Raw genomic sequence first — 19,801 nt, forward strand, 5'->3', positions numbered from 1 at the left:
GGAGGTGAGGGATGCGGTAATACGCTATCCTGCTGAGGGAGCAGTGCAGAGCATATAACATTTAGTACAATGGTGCATGAAATGGCAGAGCAACTTTTCTTCCTTTCACTTACAAGGATGCTTTTTGAAGCCTCTTTTTGATGTGGCATCTGTGAATGGAGGGGCTCAGCTACAAGGTGGATCATTAAACACATTTGCTTTGTGTACCCAACTCTTTCCTTAGAATGATCTCTAGAGAATATCAGAGGACACTAGAGTTCCGAGCAGCTCTTGGCATGAGACGACCCAAAACATTCCACTCTGATCATCACTATGGGGGATTCAAGAGATGGCCCAAATGCAAAAGGGGGCAGTGTAAAGCTGATGGTCTCCCTCCAGATGCTGAAAACTCATTCTAGGTCACAGAACTGCAGCAACACAATGACTATACATGCATTTTCCAGAAAGTTAATAGATGTTACTGCTTTCATTTTGTCATTTTCAACTTTTACATATCTCCCATTTTTAAAGCCATTAAGACTATGCAAGTTTTATGAGCATTTACCTCAAAACCTGTCTTAGGCAGTAGATTTCAAATTTGGGAGTATCATCAAGGTTTATCTTTAATTTATCCCCACTAATTCTCCTACTACTCCTAGGTTAGGAAAAATTTTCAGGCATTGGATAACCAGTCCATTATCATGAAAAGGAGGCAAAATTAACTAATACTATGGGTAACTAATTTCAGTACTTTTACTTCTGCTTATTTAATAATCATTTAGAGGCAGTCAAAATTCCCAAATAACCAAATGTAGCCTAGCAACACGTGAGCTTCAACATCCCAGCTCTGGATGAATGAGTTTCAAATTGTAGCATGGATTAGAATCACGGATCACACACACTGTTGGGTCCCATTTCAGGAGTTTCTGAGTCAGCAGGTGTCAGGTGGGACCCACTAGCCTGCAATTCTAGTAAGTTTTCAGATGCTGCTGTCCTTGGACCACTCTGAGAACCATTGGTCTGGATCTGGGACCCTAGGGAAAGTACTTATCTTCTCTAAAGTTTAGTTTATCACTATAAAAGGGGAGTACTCAGACTAAAGAAGATGTTTATGGAGAACCTTGTGTCATGCCAACACTGAGTGCTCTATAAATGGTAGCTGTTATTACAATAACTCAAATTCAATTTTAGAATGAAAAAATGTAAGCTAATTTGCCTATATATGTCATATAAATTACACATACCCACTCTTTAACCTATATACCCAAACTACTTCATTTTAGATAAAAGTTCTACTTATAAAAGCTATTATTTCAAAATGAGAAAAAAGAAGCCATTAGTCTGAAGAAATATGCATCAAGGAGCCTATGGGTTCTGAGTGGTTAATGTGTAACATTTCTTATAAAGCTCTATTTGTTTGCACAAAGCTTGCTGTGTCTGTGTTCAGAGGGGAGGGGGTGGTTAGGGGAGCTTTCTCGCTCCACGTTGAACCACAGCAGGAAACTAGGAATCCCTGTAAGCAAAGATATTTTAAATCATGAAAACCTCTGAAATAATCCTAAGCATCAGGATGAAAATCTTAAATTTACAGTCCCCCTTTCCTTTTCACTAAAAGTAGTCCAGCAGGGAAGAGAAAGAAGGAAAAGTTGAGACTGGCTGTGATTATTTCAGCTTTGAAGCAGCATTTACCCTTTAAGTCTCCCCTCTCTTCACAAAGTCAACATCTCTGGGCCCAGTCTCCAAATAAAAGGTAGGGGAAAAACAGGGATGGGGCAGGGCAGAAATGGCATATCCTCAACTTCCTCTCGACCTCCAAGGTAAGCAGCTGGGTTCCCCTCTCCCCTAGCTCCAGCAGAGGGGTGGTGGGATCAGCATCCCGCACTGTCCCTCACACAGCCAACAATCACAAAGCAGCAGCATCCTCTGACAAGCAGAGTGCACCCCCAGGCACCCAGTGCTGAATCCCGTACCATCTGCATTTTCTTGCAGGTGGAGGTGGTGGAATCTTCCTTCCACTGTGAAATTTCCATACTGAGAAGTCAATCTGGAGGGAAATTTCTAGCTTAGCAACTGAGCTTTGTAAACTTTCCATTTCTGATTTGGGACAAATAAGCCCATTTTCTGGTGGGTTATTAACTGTGCATATGTCATGATGATGAGAATATAAACAGCAATAGAGTTAACCTCTGTAAGTGCTTACTGGGCTTCCCTGGTGGCTCAGATGGTAAAGTGTCTGTCTGCAATGCTGGAGACCCAGGTTCGATCCCTGGGTTGGGAAGATTCCCTGGAGAAGAAAATGGCAGCCCACTCCAGTACTCTTGCTTAGAAAATCCCATGGACCGAGGAGCCTGGTAGGCTACAGTCCATGGGGTTGCAAAGAGTTGGACAGAACTGAGTGACTTCAGTTTCAAGTGCTTACTATATGCCAAATTTCTAATCTTTTCACATGCATAAATCTACTTAATCTTTACAACAATCTTATTAGGGAAATCAAATCATCATTCCCATTTTATAGATGAGGAAGCTGAGGCACAGAAAAGTAAATTGCCTAAGGGCACAATACTTTCCAGAAAGTCCATGATGTTAATCACTCCACAAAGTCATAAAATTTGATAGATACTGGTTACGGGGTCCTAACTGTCATGGTGAATATACATTTAGTACTGAAATCAGGACATACAGTGGACAATATAATTGATACTGTCTTCGAAATTCAAGGATGAATGAGAAGCCCCAAAATGCAGGTAGCTCAGGGATGGTGGAGAAGACCTTTTGTGGGAAGAATGAAGACCCTGGAGACAGCAACCCCAAAGTGACCCTGCTCCAGATCCTTTGTAGTCTTAGCAAGTCTTTTAGTCTTTCAGAATTTCTATAACCTGACCTGTAAAAACAGATCGATGTTAGGATTATCTAAATTTTTTATACAGTGTTACAGAAATATCAGCTTTATATTGTTTCATGGCACATCAGCAAGTTTCCAGACAGGGAAGCCTGGGAAAATTATGTAGGGCTCATGACACATAAGGATTTATTTAAGAAGAACTGACTTCTTTAAAATATTAGGTTTTCCTATTGAAAGATGGTTCTCTATTAATTTAGCTCTTTAAGACAAACTGATTTTTAATAAGTTAGATGTAAATTACCAGGTCACTATCTCATGGGTAGTGAGAAACAATTAATAATAATGAAATGGAAAAGAAACAAAATCAAATCTTGAAAAGCACACCCTGTCTCCTCCTCCAGGGGTCTCCATTCCACATCCTCTTCAATTAATCAATCAAAATGTAGAGAACACTTACTCAGGGCTGTCTGGATGTCCTTTTCTCCATTTTTCACTTCGGTCAAAAATCCTTTCAAAAATTTGAGACCTCTGAAACAAAAAAAAAAAGGAGGAAATATTATTTCCAAAGTTCACTTATATTGAATAGGTATGAAAAAATGGCAGACATAAGCTTCTTTTTCAACAGTATCTTGGGCACAGCAATAAACAGATTAAGTCACATGGCTGTCCTTTTTGTTTCTTCCCTGTGATTTCCCTTTAGCTTGCTCTAGATCATTCTTATCTGAAATACCTAAACAGTGGTTTTCAAAATGTGGTCCCAAGACCAGCTGCTTCAGCATCATCTGGAAACTAGCCAGTAATGCAAATTCCGGGACCCACTCCAGACTTGCTGAATCAGAAACTGTGGGTTTTGGGTGGGGCAATCTCTGTTTTTTTCAATAAGCTCTTGAAGTGATTCTGATGCTGTTACAGTTTGTGATCCACTGACTTAAAGACAAACTAATCAGCTTTACTGTCCTTTATGATTCCTATCTTTTATATTCTATTAATATGAACAATGTTTTATCATTATCAAGACAGAGGCAAAAAAAAAAAGTTGGCGTTCTATTCATCAGGCCTTCTGTACAACTGCGTTCCAGCCTTCAATTAGAAGTAGCCTCCTTCGCCTAACAATTTTATTGCAGGTAACATTTCAACTTGACTAGATTTCACCTGCTGCCCTACCCCGACCACCTCACCTCTTCAGCCACAGGAGGGCTTCCGTAGCTGAGTTCCTAACCTGGGCTACATCGGCCTCCACTTCGTGTAGCACTATCTTCTGGAGTGTGGTAAACTCTTCTTTGTTGGTAATATACTTCTGGTTCACTTTCTGCAGGAAAAGCAGAGAAATAAGTTTAAAGTGCTAAAGCTACCAAGCAAGTCAGTTTACATAAGTTTGTTAAGCAGGCCTCTAAGAAATTAAAATATATTAATATTTTATAATATTATAATTTTATAATATTATATAATATTATAATTTAAAATATATATTAAAATAAATTAAGCCTCTATTACCTTCGTCTTTATGTTTTCCAAGTAATCTGTTTTATTTGTTTGAGAATTCTTATTGGGTTTAAGTCAGATTTAAATAGTTTGAGGGTTTTAAGGCACTGTTTTTAAAGTATTTTTTTCTCCTGTGAGAAAGGTTCTTACAGCTGGCCTATGCTTTTCATCCCGAGTATAAACTCAACAACCATTTGTTTTTGATAAGATTTCATGCAACTACTCCCTCCAAATTAAGTCTTCAGAGACAAGCTAGTATACTCACTTTAATATTTCCAACTAGATCCATCTTAACAGGAGCAAACACCGTAGGGCCAAGTTTGTCTAGAAGAAAAAATTGAGAACATCATTGAAAAACAAATTTTTTCAAGTGGAAAATAAACTTAATGGATAACACTCCCAACTTTCATTTTTTGCTTTTAAATCATTTTCTAAACATAAGCTTCAAAGATTTCTGGGACACTGTCATTACTTTTTTCTACTATACTGCTCCTGAGTTAACTACAATGAGGCCTTAAGGGCATGTGAGGATAATCTTCTAAGTTGAGAACAGGGCTGCACTGTCCAATATGGTAGCTGGTAGATATGTGGCTATTGAGCACCTGGCAATCAATGTACCTATTCCAAACTGAAATGTGCAGTAAGTATAAATATACCAGACTTCAAAGACTTAGTATCAAAGAAAAAAAAAAAGGCTCATTAATGATTCTTTTATACTGAGTCCAAGTTCAGATGATATATATACCAAGTTAGATAAAATACATTATTAAAATTAGCTTTATCTGTTTTGCTTTACAAATTTAATATGCCTGCTAGAAAATTTTAAATTATATATAGTAGCTTAAATATTTTTGTTGGAAGAGCAAATTAAAAGAAAAAAATAACATAAAGAGTATAGCTAAAAAGACAAAATGTAATAAAATTCTAAAATACTTGACTCATCCAAAAGAAAGGCAGGAACAAAGGTAGGTAAAAAGCTAAAAGAGGAAGTAAAACAGAATATGAAAAAGTAATTGACTAATTGTCTAGAAATCAAGAAAGGAGTACATAAGGAAGAATATATAAGACAAATACAAAATAAGTAGCCAAAATGGTAGAAACAGCAAGATAGAAGGCTTAAATTCATCCAAACAATGTAATTTATTACATTAAGTACAGGAAAAAATGATAATTTCAAAAAACACAGAAAATACATTTTGTAAAACTAACTCATCCATGATTATAAAAAACTATTCAATATACAAGTCAACTGTATCTGTATGCTATTAATGAACAATTAGAAAATGATATACTTCTCCTGATAGCATAAAGAAACATAAAATTTTAAAAATCTATTCATGACAAAAGATGTGTAAGAGTCTCATGCCCTACCGATTGAGCTAGCTGGGCAGCTTCAAAAGATGTGTAAGACCTTTACACTATACAAAACACTGCTGTGAAAATAAACACCTAATTAAATGGAGAGATACGGCACATTCATAAAAGACTCAATGTTGTTTGAGATATCAATTTCCTAGTAACTGGTTACAGATTCAACTGAATCCCAGCAGACTTGTTAATAAAATTGAAAAGCTAAAATTCATATGGACATTCAAAGGACCTAGAATTGCCAAACATCTTGACAAGGACGATTTACATTATCTGATTTCAAGCCTTACAAATGAGGCACAGTAATTAAGATACTATAATTCTAGGGTAACGAAAAACAGATTATTGAAACAGAAGAGAGTCCAGAAACAGATCCACACTTATGGGGTCAACTGATTTTCAAAAAACTGCCAAGTAACAAAAAAGGGAAAAGATGCTTTTACAACAACAACAAAAAAATGGTTCTTGAACAACAAGGTAAAGGAAAAGAAAAAAAGGAATCTCAACCTTTACCTCACACCACATAGAAAACTAATTTCAAGATGGATCATAGGTGTAAACATAAAAAATAAAGAGTGTAGAAGACAACACAGAAGAATATTTTCATGACCCTGAGGATAAGCAAAGATTTCTTAGGATACTGCAAGTACTAATTATAAAAGAAATAAAATAAATCGATTTAATGAAAATTAAAAATTCCACATTCTTCAGAAGGCATCATTAAAAAAAGAAGCAAACAAGCCATAGTCTGGGGGGAAATATTCATAATGAAAATGTCTACAATGAAACATTATTCAGAACACACAAAGAACTCTTTCAACTCAATAATAAAAAGAAAACTAACCAACTTTTAAAAATAAATTAAAGATATGAACAGACTGCATGAAGGAAGAGACAGTAATGGTTTATATATGAAAAAGTGCTCAACATCATTAGTCATCGGGGAAATAAAAATTAAAGCCACAAGGTACCACTGAACACTCACAGGAATGGCTAAAACCAAAAATACTGACACCATCAAGTGCTAGTGAGGACGTGAAGCAACCAGAATCCTCATACATTACTGTTAGGCGTGCACAACGGTGCAACCACTCCACGAAGTTAGAGGTACAAACCCTATGAATCAGCAATTCCGCTCTACGTTATTAAGAAAAATGAAAACATGTGCCCACAGACGCAAAAATATTAAGAGCAATTTCACTTATAATAGCCCCAAACAGGGGCTTCTCTAGTGGCTCAGTGGTTAAGAATCCACCTCAACGCAGAAAACATAGGTTTGATCCCTGGATCAGAAAGATCCCCTGGAGAAGGAAATGGCAACTCACTCCAGTTTTACTGCCTGGGAAATTCCATGGTCAGAGGAGCCTGGCAGGCTACAGTCCCTGGGGTCATAAAAGAGTCGGATATGACTTAAGAGACTGAACAACAACAACAAAGCCCCAAATAAGAAATTATCCAAATGTCTATCAGTAGAAGACTGAAGAAACAAATTGGGGTATACTCCCGTAACAGAATACTATTCAGCAATAAAAAGGAATGAGTTACTAATAAACCTAACAACAAAGATGAAAACTTTACACCGAGAGTGTAACACAAGAGTACGTAAGTGATTCCACTTATTTGAAATCTTAGAACATGCAAAACTAACCTACAGTAACAGAAAGCAGTACGGTTGCCTTGGGCTGGGAGACAGTTTGGGGACTGACTGCAATAGGGGACATTCTGGGATAATGAAAGCATATTCTGTCTTGATAGAGGAGTGGATTACACCAGTAGATGCGTTTGTCAAAACTCATTAAATTATAACAGTTAAGTTCTATGCAAAATCAACCTTGACTTAAAAAAAGAGATACATAGTTAAACAGATTCTACAGCAAACTTTAACACATTAGCAATTCCTGGTATTACTGGCTCTATAAAAAGTCAATGGAATTTAAACTTAAAGTTATATATGTAATGTTTTTAATCTGAAAAAATGTTTTAGGTGGTAAAATGCGTTTGCATCGTGTTGTTGCTGTTGCTCACTTGCTAAGCTGTGTCTGACTCTTTAGGACCCCACAGACTATAGCATGCGAGGCTCCTCTGTCCTCCACTATCTCCCAGGGTGTGTTCAAACTCATGTCCATCTTCATACTACTAGTGGATTTGAAGATCTGTTCCTCAACTGCTAATACTTTCACTTTTGCTCTTAAATATGATTTCTAGAAAACAGAATTCCCTTTTTTCATTACACAGCTCTGGGATCATTATTAATCATAATTAGAAATGAAGTGGAATTATGTGATAATGTTTAAGGTCACACAGTTTTAACTGTATGTGTCTGGTGATATGAAGAGGTAGATAAGAAGGGTCATCTAACTGTACACATAGTTCACTGTATTTTTACTGCAAAATAACTTCATTGCAACAGATTCCAGAAACAAATGAATTTAAGGCAAATCTAGCAATCTTACCTAATACTGGAACCACAGCATAACATGATGCTAAGAATGCTTCTGTGGGAATGCCACTGTCTTCCAGAAGTTCAATGTCACTAAAGCTAAACAATTTAGTGAAACAAAGGAGGAAAGATTGAAAATACAATATTAGCATGCTCTGCACTTCAGAGGTAGTCATGAAAACAGCTAAGCCTCTGAGAACACATCAATTAGGCTTATTCACAAACACGACCCACCCAGTGACTGTTTTCCTATTATAACACGGTCTAATAAAACCACTTTCCAAAGGCAATTCACCAAAGCAAGCTAAAACTTGTTGACAGCATATATTCTTGCAATCCAACTTCTTCTTATCCACTGCTTCAGACAAGGTGAACAATAAAGCAGACACATGGTACGCCACAATCTCTATTCTGGAGGAAGACTGGTATCCAAATGTCAGTGATGTGAAAGAGTAGAGAATACCATGAATACCTGGTGTTCATGGTACTAAAGAAAGTTGGGATGACTTCTTGGTCTTCTTCCCAATGGGATTCTGGAGAGCTGTTTGTGGAGTGCAATTCAGGCTGTGCCAAGTCGCTGTCATGATTTCCCAGGCTTTCCTCTCCATCTTCCTTCATCATTTCACCTTGGACTGTATAGCAGAAGATACCTATTAGTAACCTTTATTTTTTACAAAGATTAATATATATACATATTCATTGTTGAACATTTCTAACACAGCAAAGTATAAAGAAAGAAAAATCAATGAGTGAAATATTACACATCACACACAAAATTGGGTTTAAATATATGCAGATTTTCATCCAGCTTCTTTTCATTGATATCATAAATGTTTTCATTATCACTCAATACATTTCAAAACATGATTTTAATGATCATGTAATACTGCATCATGCTTATGTGGAGGGCATTTAGGTGATTTCTAAAATTTGAGTATAATAAATAGAGTTGAGCCTCATCATTATTAGTGTATTCTATCTTTGCAGATTTGCTTGCCTGTTTATTTGTAATACTAAAATCAATGCGTATGGCATTCTTGCAGTCATTCTAGATATGTGCAGAGTGGTAAAAAAAAAAACTGAGTTACCTCACACACGTGTTCCCAACAGAAGCTAAACAACGTGATACTGCCTTCTTGTTTCACCTTTCATACTGTACACAAATGTGTTTATTTGGTGCCACGTTTTTTGTACTTGTGTGCATTTCATTGTTGATTTTGCTGTTTAAAAGGCCCTCCAAGGGTAGTGCTTTCTAGTGTTCTAAGCATAAGAAGGCTGTAATGTGCCTTATGGAAAAACGCATGTTATTTAATATATAAGCTTATATAAGATAAGCTTTGTTCAGGCATGAGTTATAGCACTATGCTGTGAGTTCAATGTTAATGAGTCAACAATATAAACACAGTGTCTTTTTTTTCCCTTTGGGAGGAGGGATATTTTTTTCTTTTCTTTCTTTTTTAAATTTTTATTGGAGTATAGTTGATTTATAATGTTGTGTTAGTTTCAGGTATACAAGCAAAGTGAATCAGTTATATATACATATATCCATTCTTTTTTAGATTCTTTTCCCATATAGGCCATTAGAGAGTACTGAGTAGATTCCTTGTGCTAGACAGTAGGGCTTTATTAGTTATCTATTGTATACATGTGCGTCTGTGCTGAGTCGTTTCAGTCATGTCCGACTCTTTGCGATGCCACACACTGTAGCCGCCCAGGCTCCTCTGTCCGTGGGATTCTCCAGGCAAGAGTACTGGAGAGGGGTGCCATGTCCTCCTGCAGGAGATCTTCCTGACTCAGGAATCAAGCCCATGCCTCTTACGTCTCCTGCACTGGCAGATGGGTTCTTTCCCACTAGTGGCACCTGGAAAGCTTTTAAGAACCTAACCATGTGTTTCCCCTAGGAGCAACAGTTCAATATTTGCTAGTTTAGGGTCTGCAGTAACTGTATAGAGCACAACTACCACGAATGATGAGAAGTGACCGTAACGTCATAAAGGTCATCCCTGGCCACAGATAACTGTCCTTAGATCCACTATTCCCTGAGGACAGATTCCTAGAAGAAAATTACTGGGTCAGATAAACAAGAGTACTGTCTTAACTGAAATTCTCCTGTCTTTATTATTTACTCAAGGGATAAGACTTCGGTGATGTATGGATTGCTAGGTGCAGATTAACAGCTATAAAAATGCATCTTTTCTTCCCCCCACTCACCAGGGGAGATGAGGAGAAAACTTTCTAAAAAATTTTATTTTCAAACTATTTAATATTTAAACAATTAAAAGCTCTAAGATGGTTGTCATGGACTGATCTGAAGTTGGTTTTAGTGCCTAGAGACAATGAAATTAGTAAATCCAAAAGGGCAGCATTTTCAACTACAGGTTATTACTTAAATTTGAAATTTGGTTTGATGAACACAGTGAAGGCCAGGTGAAAATCTGATGGTGGCTGGTGAATTCTGTCATCCTCAGGCCTCATCAGAAATCAGGAGCACAGAAAACTGAATTGCCATAACGTTGCAGACCCTTAAGTTTCACATCATAGTATACATTCAAAGGACTGAAATTCTGAGAAGGCTCTAATACTCACACTCTTAAAAAGTCAGCACAGACAGCTACAGCTCACTGAAGCCCATGAACATCACAGCTAAGAACAGTGAGTGGGAAAATCCCTCTTCATTCTGCTTTCTCAACACATGGATCAGATGGGATGGCAGAATGTGTCATGTGACCTGTGTTATCTAACCAACATCTGCCTTAGGAGCTACCTGGCACACGGTCTTGAGGCCAATCCCTATCAAGGATCACATCATGGATAACGAATCAAACCCCCACAATCCTTTCAGTCAGTGGTTTGCTTCACATCTTTTTTGTTTTTACCTGTTACATTATCATCTGTATTTTCTTCACTTGATATGCTGCAATCTGTCTCCGCAGGTTTCAAACATAAGGAGCTCTTGTTTCTCACTAGGATTTCTTCATCATCATTTATTTCCATATTTAAAGATCCATTTTCACAACTGTTTAACTCCATTTGCCTAAAATTTTTTAAAAGGAAAAAAGTCCAATTCTTGGTCATAAATAGACTGCACAGATGATCTTATTCTGAGGGTTGGTGGGGAAGGGTTCACAATTACCAACTTCTTTTAACACTGATTAAAAAACAGAATTGCTAAATCAAGCCAAATCTCTCATCCCACCCTCCTGCTTCCAAGACAGGTATCTTCCTGTGTCGGGAGCAGGCCTGACTCCAGGCTGAAGTTCAGAAACCATGAATGGCTCTTTATGTACCCTAAGCTTACTCAAACTTCCTGCTCCCCACCAGCAACAGGAAATATTCACTGACAGCTCTTTGGTTTTCAAACAACTTTTCTACACGTACCATATTTAACACTTTTCTCACTTTCCTCAGCTTCTCCCTGGGAGGTTTTTTTCTATTCTCAGGTCTCAAATCACTGACTACTTCCACTTGTTTGCCTAGCAATTAACTGACGAGAAGCCACAAGTTGTGGTCCAGGAAGACAGAAAAAACTTGGGAAGACACAATACATCCTGAGAATCTGTTGCTCTTCAGGGTAACAGAAAAGGCTATTCAATATGCAAATGAAATAGCTGATTCCGTTTAAGGGACAATCATAACACCTTATACCCCTCTCCAGTACTCTTGCCTGGAAAATCCCATGGACGGAGGAGCCTGGTGGGCTGCAGTCCATGGGGTCGCTAAGAGTTGGACACAACTGAGCGACTTCACTTTCTTTTTTCACTTTTCATGCATTGGGGAAGTAAATGGCAACCCACTCCAGTGTTCTTGCCTGGAGAATCCCAGGGACGGGGGAGCCTGGTGGGCTGCCATCTATGAGGTCGCACAGAGTTGGACATGACTGAAGCGAATTAGCAACAGCAGCAGCAGCAGAATACCTTATAAACAACTCAACTCAGCCAAATTAGAACAAAGACGCATTCCTCTAAGGCGCTTCCCTGGTGGCTCAGATGGTAAAGAATTTGCCTGTAATGCAGGAAACCTGGGTTTGACCCCTGGGTTAGGAAGATTCCCTGAAGAAGGGAATGGCTATCCACTCCAGTATTCTTGCCAGTATTACACTAATAAAATTAAAGGGGGGAGAAAAAAAGAATAAAGGGAAAAGGTCCAAGCTATGTGGTGATTCCAGAAAAACCATTTGTTTTGTAAAAAGATACTATATTTCAACTCAGTAATTAAAAATGAGTATATATTGATGAAATACTTCAAAAGAAAAAAAAATCTACAAAATGTTCCTTGTAGAAATATTTAGATCAAGAGAAAATTGTTAACCAAACAGGAACAATCTTTGTACTAAAGAAGCAAACAGTATATAAAGAGATGAAATATTAAATTATAACTTGAAAAGACAGATACACGGATTATGTCAAAATATGGAAATGCTTACATGAAATAATAACCAAGTAAAGACCTTCACTTTCACTTTCAAAGACCTTATTTAATAACTGGAACACAACTGTGTAAATATGTACTTTTTTCTAATAATTCAGATTTTGATATTACATCCTTTTTCCAACCCGTAAAGCTATCTTTTTATTTTTAAACAAAATAGCACTGTCTTTTCTGATACATGAAGTGAAGTCGCTCAGTCGTGTCCAGCTCTTTGCGACCCCCATGGACTGTAGCCCACCAGGCTCCTCAGTCCATGGGATTTTCCAGGCATGAACACTGGAGTGGGTTGCCATTTCCTTATCCAGGGGATCTTCCTGACCCAGGGATCGAACCTGGGTCTCCCGCATTGTAGGCAGACGCTTTACTGTCTGAGCTACCAAGGAAGCACACTTAAATCAATGCTCAGCTCCTCCACAAGAGAGGAGGTTCCAACACTTAGGCACCAGAGAGATGAAAAGTTACTAGACAAGATGCATGAGATCCATATCCTGGGGAAATGCAAACTTCTTCACTAGTAGTCAGTGTTGAACGAAAGTCTGCATTGCTTTAGGCTCACCCAAAAGAGACACCCAAAATCAGACACTGTTTCCCTTGGTATCATCTCAAACCATGAGAAAAACCACCACATGATAAAAATATTATTAAAAAAAAAAACAAAAACAAGAAATACCAATATCCTTTTTTTTATATTTTTAGAAAGAAGAAAAAACAAAAACTGTTACTGTACCTTTCCAATGAATTATGAATCGGTACAATAGGATGTTTCATCTTTAAAAGAAGCAAAGAAAAGAAAGTTCACATGTTAAAACACCCAATAGAATATATTTAGACTTTTATCCCATATGAGAGTGGTAAACATGATCATAATACACACTACCCTACTCAAGAGGAATCTCTTTAGGTCCCGCCAAAAGAAAGGAGTCACTGAACCCAACCAGTCTTTCACAGTTATTCAAATAAGGGTACCCAAATTTCCAAGAAAAAGGAAAATGGTCTTTCAAAGGACCTGAATACTATATTCAAATGCTTGGCTTTCTTGTAATTACAATTACACTCATTACAATATTATTAAATGCCAAACTATGATACAGCATTTCACCAAACACTGGAAGTATAAAGGTTCACAGTATAGAGTTCTTGCCCTCAAGGTAATTTCAATACAGACTGAGGCTAAAACAGGGGTATGTGTAGAGGAGGAACTCTTAGCCCAACTAAGGGATTCAAGGAAAGAGATTAAACTTTGAGGGATGAGTAAAAGCTAACCAGGGAAAGACATGTGAGAAGTGCATTCTTGGTACTGAGAAACGGCCCAAAGAAGTGGGGGAGCTATAAGCAGTTAACAGGTTTAAACCTGGTTATGACAAAAAAAAAAAGGCTGGTGATGTGGGAAGCAGCTAAGACATTTTGATTTTAACCTGTAGGTAACAAGGGAATCACCAAAAGTTTCAGGTGGTCCAATTTACACTGCATGAATAGAAATATTGTAGGCTGCCTGGAAGAGTAGCCAAAAGGCAGTTAGTTACAAGGTTACCACCAATCTCAACAAGACTCACTGGACAAGGAGGCTGGAGAAAAGAGGCCAGTTACATCAGAGAGAGACACGTCTAGGTGGTAAAACTGCCAACAGTACCTGAGTGGATATGAGGGACTGAGGGCAGATGTAAAAGTGCACATAAAGGAAAGTCCACTACAGTTGCCAAAGGGAACTCATCGGTTGCCTTCCTTATATAGCAGCTCAGTCTAACACGTTCTTAACTTTCCATTATGCCCTGCTGCAGCCAAGTTGAGCTGGTCTGTTACCTTGTTGGACTTGAGCATAGCCAGCTGAGGTGACCCTGGAGGTGTGCGGTAGAGCAGCTCAGAAGTGAAGGCTGCGTTTGCAATCTGCATGCATTCTTCCAAAGTCTTGAGAAAAGTGTTACAGGTTGATTTCAGCAGAGTTCCCACATCAATTCCCTCCTATAAAACAACCAGAGTGGAAGATGCCTTTACTTTGCCAAAAAGGAAAGAGGCCAATTGTGGAATAGTCTTAGAGGTTTTATCCACCACAAAACAACAATAATAATAATCCCATCTATTTTGCTGGACAAATATGTGTACCAGTTATAAAAGAAAATGACTAAACAAGTCTAATTTATCTATTATCCATACATAAGCCTTACCCTCAGCCTGCCTTTCATGCTTACCCACCACTCCAGCTGAAGGCAACAACTTCTATATGACAGCAATATGTCAGGCACTGAGCCCTCATGGAGTTTCTAGTCTATAAGGGGTGGCAGACACCAAACAGAGTCACATGGATTGATGACCAGTGGGACCAATGGAGAAACATTTTCTGAGTAAAAAATGAGCTTCCAGAACAGAAGTATTAGAAACCAAATACCATAGTGTTTGCTTTCAGATGGGCTTTTTGGCTTTCAGTACAGATGAGTCTAAAAGGTTTTTGCAACTGGAATTCTTTTGAGCATCAGATCATTTTTTTTCTCCAAGTCATTTCACTTTCTCAGTGTGATACTGGATATTGATACTAATAAGTTGTTCAGAAAACAGGCCACCCTCAGATTAGAGAGTATGGTAACCACATCTTAGTGGTGTTAAAGCTATCAGATTTGGCCCAAGATGGAGTCACTCATGCTAAGCCTCACATCAGCAAACCAGAAATGTAGCTACGTTTCTATGCTGGGCCTCCCAAAAAAGGCAGGCCTAGGTCAACCAATCAGTGCTTGCCTGCTCAGCGCAAGTTACTGACCTGGCTCCAAGACTTCCCTTTGCTCCATATAAGAAAAGTAACCTTGTTTTAACCATTCAGGAAATATCCACTAATAACTTCCTTGTTCCTGCTCACTTTGGTCCACAGAAATCTCTAGCCTGGTACAGCTCTTCATAGCTCCTTTCTATCTGCTGATGGACTGGATGCTGCTCAATTCATGAACTGCTGAATAAAGCCAGTAAGATCTTTAAATTTTACTCAGTTGAATTTTGTTCTTTAACCATGGCCCCTATGTTTGCTTTAATTTATTATTTCTAACAAGTGAGATGTTAATGGTTATGAACCACTATGATTCAGATACCAATCAGAATGTGTGATTTTTTTCCACACCACCAAGAAATTCCTGGAAACCAGCCAGGTGTCCAACAGGTCTACACAATATTCCCGGAAATAGTGTCAGGTCTCACAGATTACATGCTCAGTCCTACAAGATTGCTTCCCACCCCCACTTCAGACACCAATGGCAAGTTCAGGGTGTCACTTGTGCTACTGACTGACCTACTATAGACTGAAGATTCCAACAACCCCCTCCTTGTGTTTAACTACTTTACCAGAGCAGTTCACAGAACTAAGAAAAACATTTTACTTACTAAATCACTGGTTTATTATACAAGGGTATAACTCAGGAGCAGCAAGATGGAAGAGATGCACAAGACAAGGCATGTGGGAACACGCTTGGAGCTTCCATGCTCCCTTGAGTGTGCCCCTCTCCCCAGTCAACACTATTTACCAACTCAAGAGCTTTATAAACCCCATGCTTTGAAGTTTCATTAAATGGGCATGATTGATTAAATCACTGGCCAAGGGTGACTGAGGGTCAATCTTCAGTCCCTCTCCCCTCTCAGGAGGTGAGGGGATAGGAAAGAAAGTAACCAACCCTACTTAGTAGGGTCTACTGTCAACCAGAACCTCCATCTTTAGGCACTTTTCAATAGTTGCCTTATTAACATAACAAAAGACATCTTGATCACTTGCCGGACAGGAAATTCCAATGGTTACCTTAGGAACTCTGTGCCAAAAACCAAAGACCAAACATATGTTTCTTATTATAAACCACAATAAGGCTTCCCTGTTGACTCAGTGGCAAAGAATCCACCTGCCAATGCAGGAGACCCAGGAAAGACAAATATGTCTTCAAGAAAACTGGAGATATCAAGGGAACATTTCATGCAAGGATGGACACAATAAAGGACAGAAACAGTAAGGACCTAACAGCAGCAGAAGAGATTAAGAAGAGGTGGCAAGAATACACAGACGAACTGTACAAAAAAAAGATCTTAATAACCTGGATAACCACGAAGGTGCGGTCACTCACCTAGAGCCAGGCATCCTAAAGTGTGGGGCCAAGTGGGCCTTGAGAAGCATTACTATGAACAAAGCTAGTGGAGGTGATGGAATTCCAGCTGAGCTATTTCAAATTCTAGAAGATGATGCTGGGAAAGTGCTGCACTCCATATGCCAGCAGATCTGGAAACTCAGCAGTGGCTATGTGCTGTGCTGTGCTGAGCTGCTCAGTCGTGTCTAACTCTTTGCGACCCCATGGACTGTAGCTTGCCAGGCTCTGCTGTTCATGGGGATTCTCCAGGCAAGAAAACTGGAGTGGGTTGCCATGCCCTCCTCCAGGGGATCTTCCCAACCCAGGGACCGAACCCAGGTCCCATCAGCATTGCAGGTGGATTTATCAACTGAGCCACAAGTCAGTTTTCATTCCAATCCCAAAGAAAAGCAATGCCAAAGAATGTTCAAACTACCATACAATTGTACCCATTTCACACACTAGTAAGGTTATATTCAAAACCCTTCAAGCTAGGCTTCAGCAGTACAAGAACCGAGCACTTCCAGATGTACAAGCTGGGTTCAGAAAAGGCAGAGGAACCAGAGATCAAATTGCTAACAATCAATGGATCATAGAGAAAAGCAAGGGAATTCCAGAAAAACATCTACTTCTGCTTCACTACACTAAAGCCTTTGACTGTGTACAACAAACTGGAAAATTTTTAAAGAGATGGGAATACCAAACCACCTTACCTGTCTCCTGAGAAACCTGTATGCAGGTCAAGAAGCAACAGTTAGAACTGGTTCCAAATTGGGAAAGGATTATGACAAGACTGTATATTGTCACCCTGCTTATTTAACTTCTACACAGAGTACATCATGTGAAATGCCAGGCTGGATGAATCCAAGCTGGAATCAAGACTCCCAGGACAAATATCAACAACCTCAGATATGCAGATGATACCACTCTAACAGCAGAAAGTGAAGAGGAACTAAAGAGCCTCCTGATGAGGGTGAAAGAGAAGAGTGAAAAAGCTGGCTTAAAACTCAGCATTCAAAAATGAACATTGTGGCATCCAGTCCTATCACCTCATGACAAATAGAAGGGGAAAAGTGGAAGTGGTGACAAATTGTCTTTTTTGGGCTCCAAAATCACTGTGGATGGTGCCTGCAGCCATGAAATTCAAAGATACTTGCTCTTTGAAGGAAAGCTATGACAAACCTAGACAGTGTATTACAAAGCAGGGATATCACTTTGCCAACAAAGGTCCATATAGTCAAAGCTATGGTTTTTTCAGCAGTCATGTATAGATGTGAAAGTTGGACCTTAAAGAAAGCTGAAGGCATCAGAATTGATGCCTTCAAATTGTGGTGCCGGAGAAGACTCTTGAGAGCCCCTTGGACTGCAGGGAGGATATCAAACCAGTTAATCTCAAAGGAAATCAACTCTAAATGTTCATTGGAAGGGCTGATGCTGAAGCTGAAGCTCCAATACTTTGGCCACCTGACGTAAAAGAGCTGACTCACCGGAAAAGACCCCGATGATGGGAAAGATTAAAGGTAAAAGGAAAAGGAAGTGGCAGAGAATGAGATGGTGAGATAGCATCACCAACTCAATGGGCATGAATTTGAGCAAACTCCGGGAGATACTGAAGGACTGAGGAGCCTGGCATGCTGCAGTCCATGGGATCACAAAGAGTCAGATATGACTTAGCAGCTGAACAACAACAATAAATCACAACGCCATAGCCACAGTTTCATTAGCAAGTTTCCAAGGCACTTACTATAAACACTTATTACTAATACAAACACTTTTGAATTAAACACTTACTATAAACACTTCTGAATTAAAAGTTGCTGCATTCACTCTCTTCTTTCCCTCTAGACCAGGGCTTCTCTTCTTGGCTCCACTGGCATTTGGGGCTGGCTAATTATTGGAGGAGGAGATGGAGGGGGAGTGGCTCTCCTGTCCCTTCCAGATATTAAGCAGCATCTGGCCATCTGACCTCTCTCCCTTAGATGCCAACAGCACTCCCTCAGTAGTGACAACCGAAACTGTCTCAGCCATGGCCCAATGTCTCCTGAGGCGCAAACTGCTCTGGCTGGAGAATCACTGCTCTTGGTTCTAACATCCCAAAAGCAGGACTGAAATGTTTTGGTGGCCCTCCCTCTGCATAGTGTCTTGTACACAACACGCTAAATTAGTAAGAGAGATCCCCCCACCCCAAAGAGTGAATGAAAGTGAGCTAAAACACTTTTATTAGAAAAACTTAGAGCACATATACTATTAGTAGCATAGTGCTATATTACCTAAGTAATGATAATCTGCAGATTCATTTTCGTAGGCACCGTTTCTCAGATAACTTCTTTGAGAGCAGAGCAGAGACCTCTCTCTGGCTAACGTGAACCATTCAATACACAGATTAACACCAGATACATCTTTTAATATATGTTTTAGAATGAGAAAATAACAATTTCATTAATAAGTGATAAAGATTTCAATCCTTGCTGACGATGGAGAGAAATAAAGCTGTGTCTCTATCTCTGAAAACGCTAGTCTATACTAAAGCAGAACATCTACCATGGTGAAATAAATCCTGTTACAGTCTCAACAGAGGTGACAGATACGCATAACTGACATGCAAGATGCTGTCATCTTAGGAGCCACATCAATAGTACAGAAACAGCGCTGTTAGACAGTTAAGGCTGTATTTTTAAAAGTTATGCAAACTGAGAAGACACGTATTCTAGTACACTAGTACTAAAGTTAAAAGTTCCAAATGTTATCAATTAATCCTGAATTCTTCCCAGGAAGGAAAACTATATGCTTCCATATGCTGAAATGCATACATTTCTTCTCTTTGTTTAAGTCTATCACTTTTTTTCTGTGAAAAACAGTATATTCCACGGTATGGATTATGTAAGAATATGCATCACGGGTAAGCAACATCTGGTGCTACTTTTCAAAGACGAATGGTATTTTACCTCAGAACTGGACACGCCAGTTGTGGTCACTTCTTTTGTTTTATCTACTTGCTGAACAAGAAGATCACAGTAGAGTCTTAGCTCTGACATTTTGGTTTTCAAGTTTTCAGTGTTTTCAGCAAATTCTAAATAACAAAATGATGAAAATGTAATTATCAGAATAAATAACTGATATACTAGTTGGTATACTATACAGATAAAATATAATCTATGTTTTAAAGTCAGATGTTTA

General features: G+C 38.8%; 1 protein-coding gene across 8 annotated transcripts in view; it reads right to left on the minus strand.

The window, feature by feature from the left end:
- PLEKHA8 (pleckstrin homology domain containing A8) overlaps positions 1-19,801 on the minus strand; it is a 59,939-nt gene that overhangs the window by 14,082 nt on the left and 26,056 nt on the right. For 6 of the 8 annotated variants that reach the window (XR_009696689.1, XM_061165447.1, XM_061165440.1 and 3 more), the window contains exons 4-12: positions 19,570-19,694; positions 14,340-14,498; positions 13,267-13,307; positions 10,988-11,145; positions 8,584-8,743; positions 8,125-8,210; positions 4,569-4,627; positions 4,000-4,130; positions 3,279-3,349 (exon numbers count right to left, since the gene is read on the minus strand). Coding sequence is in view for 7 of the 8 variants with exons in the window: in XM_061165447.1 (XP_061021430.1) it covers positions 3,279-3,349; positions 4,000-4,130; positions 4,569-4,627; positions 8,125-8,210; positions 8,584-8,743; positions 10,988-11,145; positions 13,267-13,307; positions 14,340-14,498; positions 19,570-19,694 (990 nt within the window). In the remaining variant the exon portion in view is untranslated. Of the gene's footprint in view, positions 1-1,374; positions 2,861-3,278; positions 3,350-3,999; positions 4,131-4,568; positions 4,628-8,124; positions 8,211-8,583; positions 8,744-10,987; positions 11,146-13,266; positions 13,308-14,339; positions 14,499-19,569; positions 19,695-19,801 lie in introns of those variants that run through there. The other 2 variants (XM_061165445.1, XM_061165446.1) reach the window with 2 other exon arrangements.

This window comes from Dama dama, chromosome 18 (assembly GCF_033118175.1).
Source record: "Dama dama isolate Ldn47 chromosome 18, ASM3311817v1, whole genome shotgun sequence".
NCBI classification, from domain to species: domain Eukaryota; kingdom Metazoa; phylum Chordata; class Mammalia; order Artiodactyla; family Cervidae; genus Dama; species Dama dama.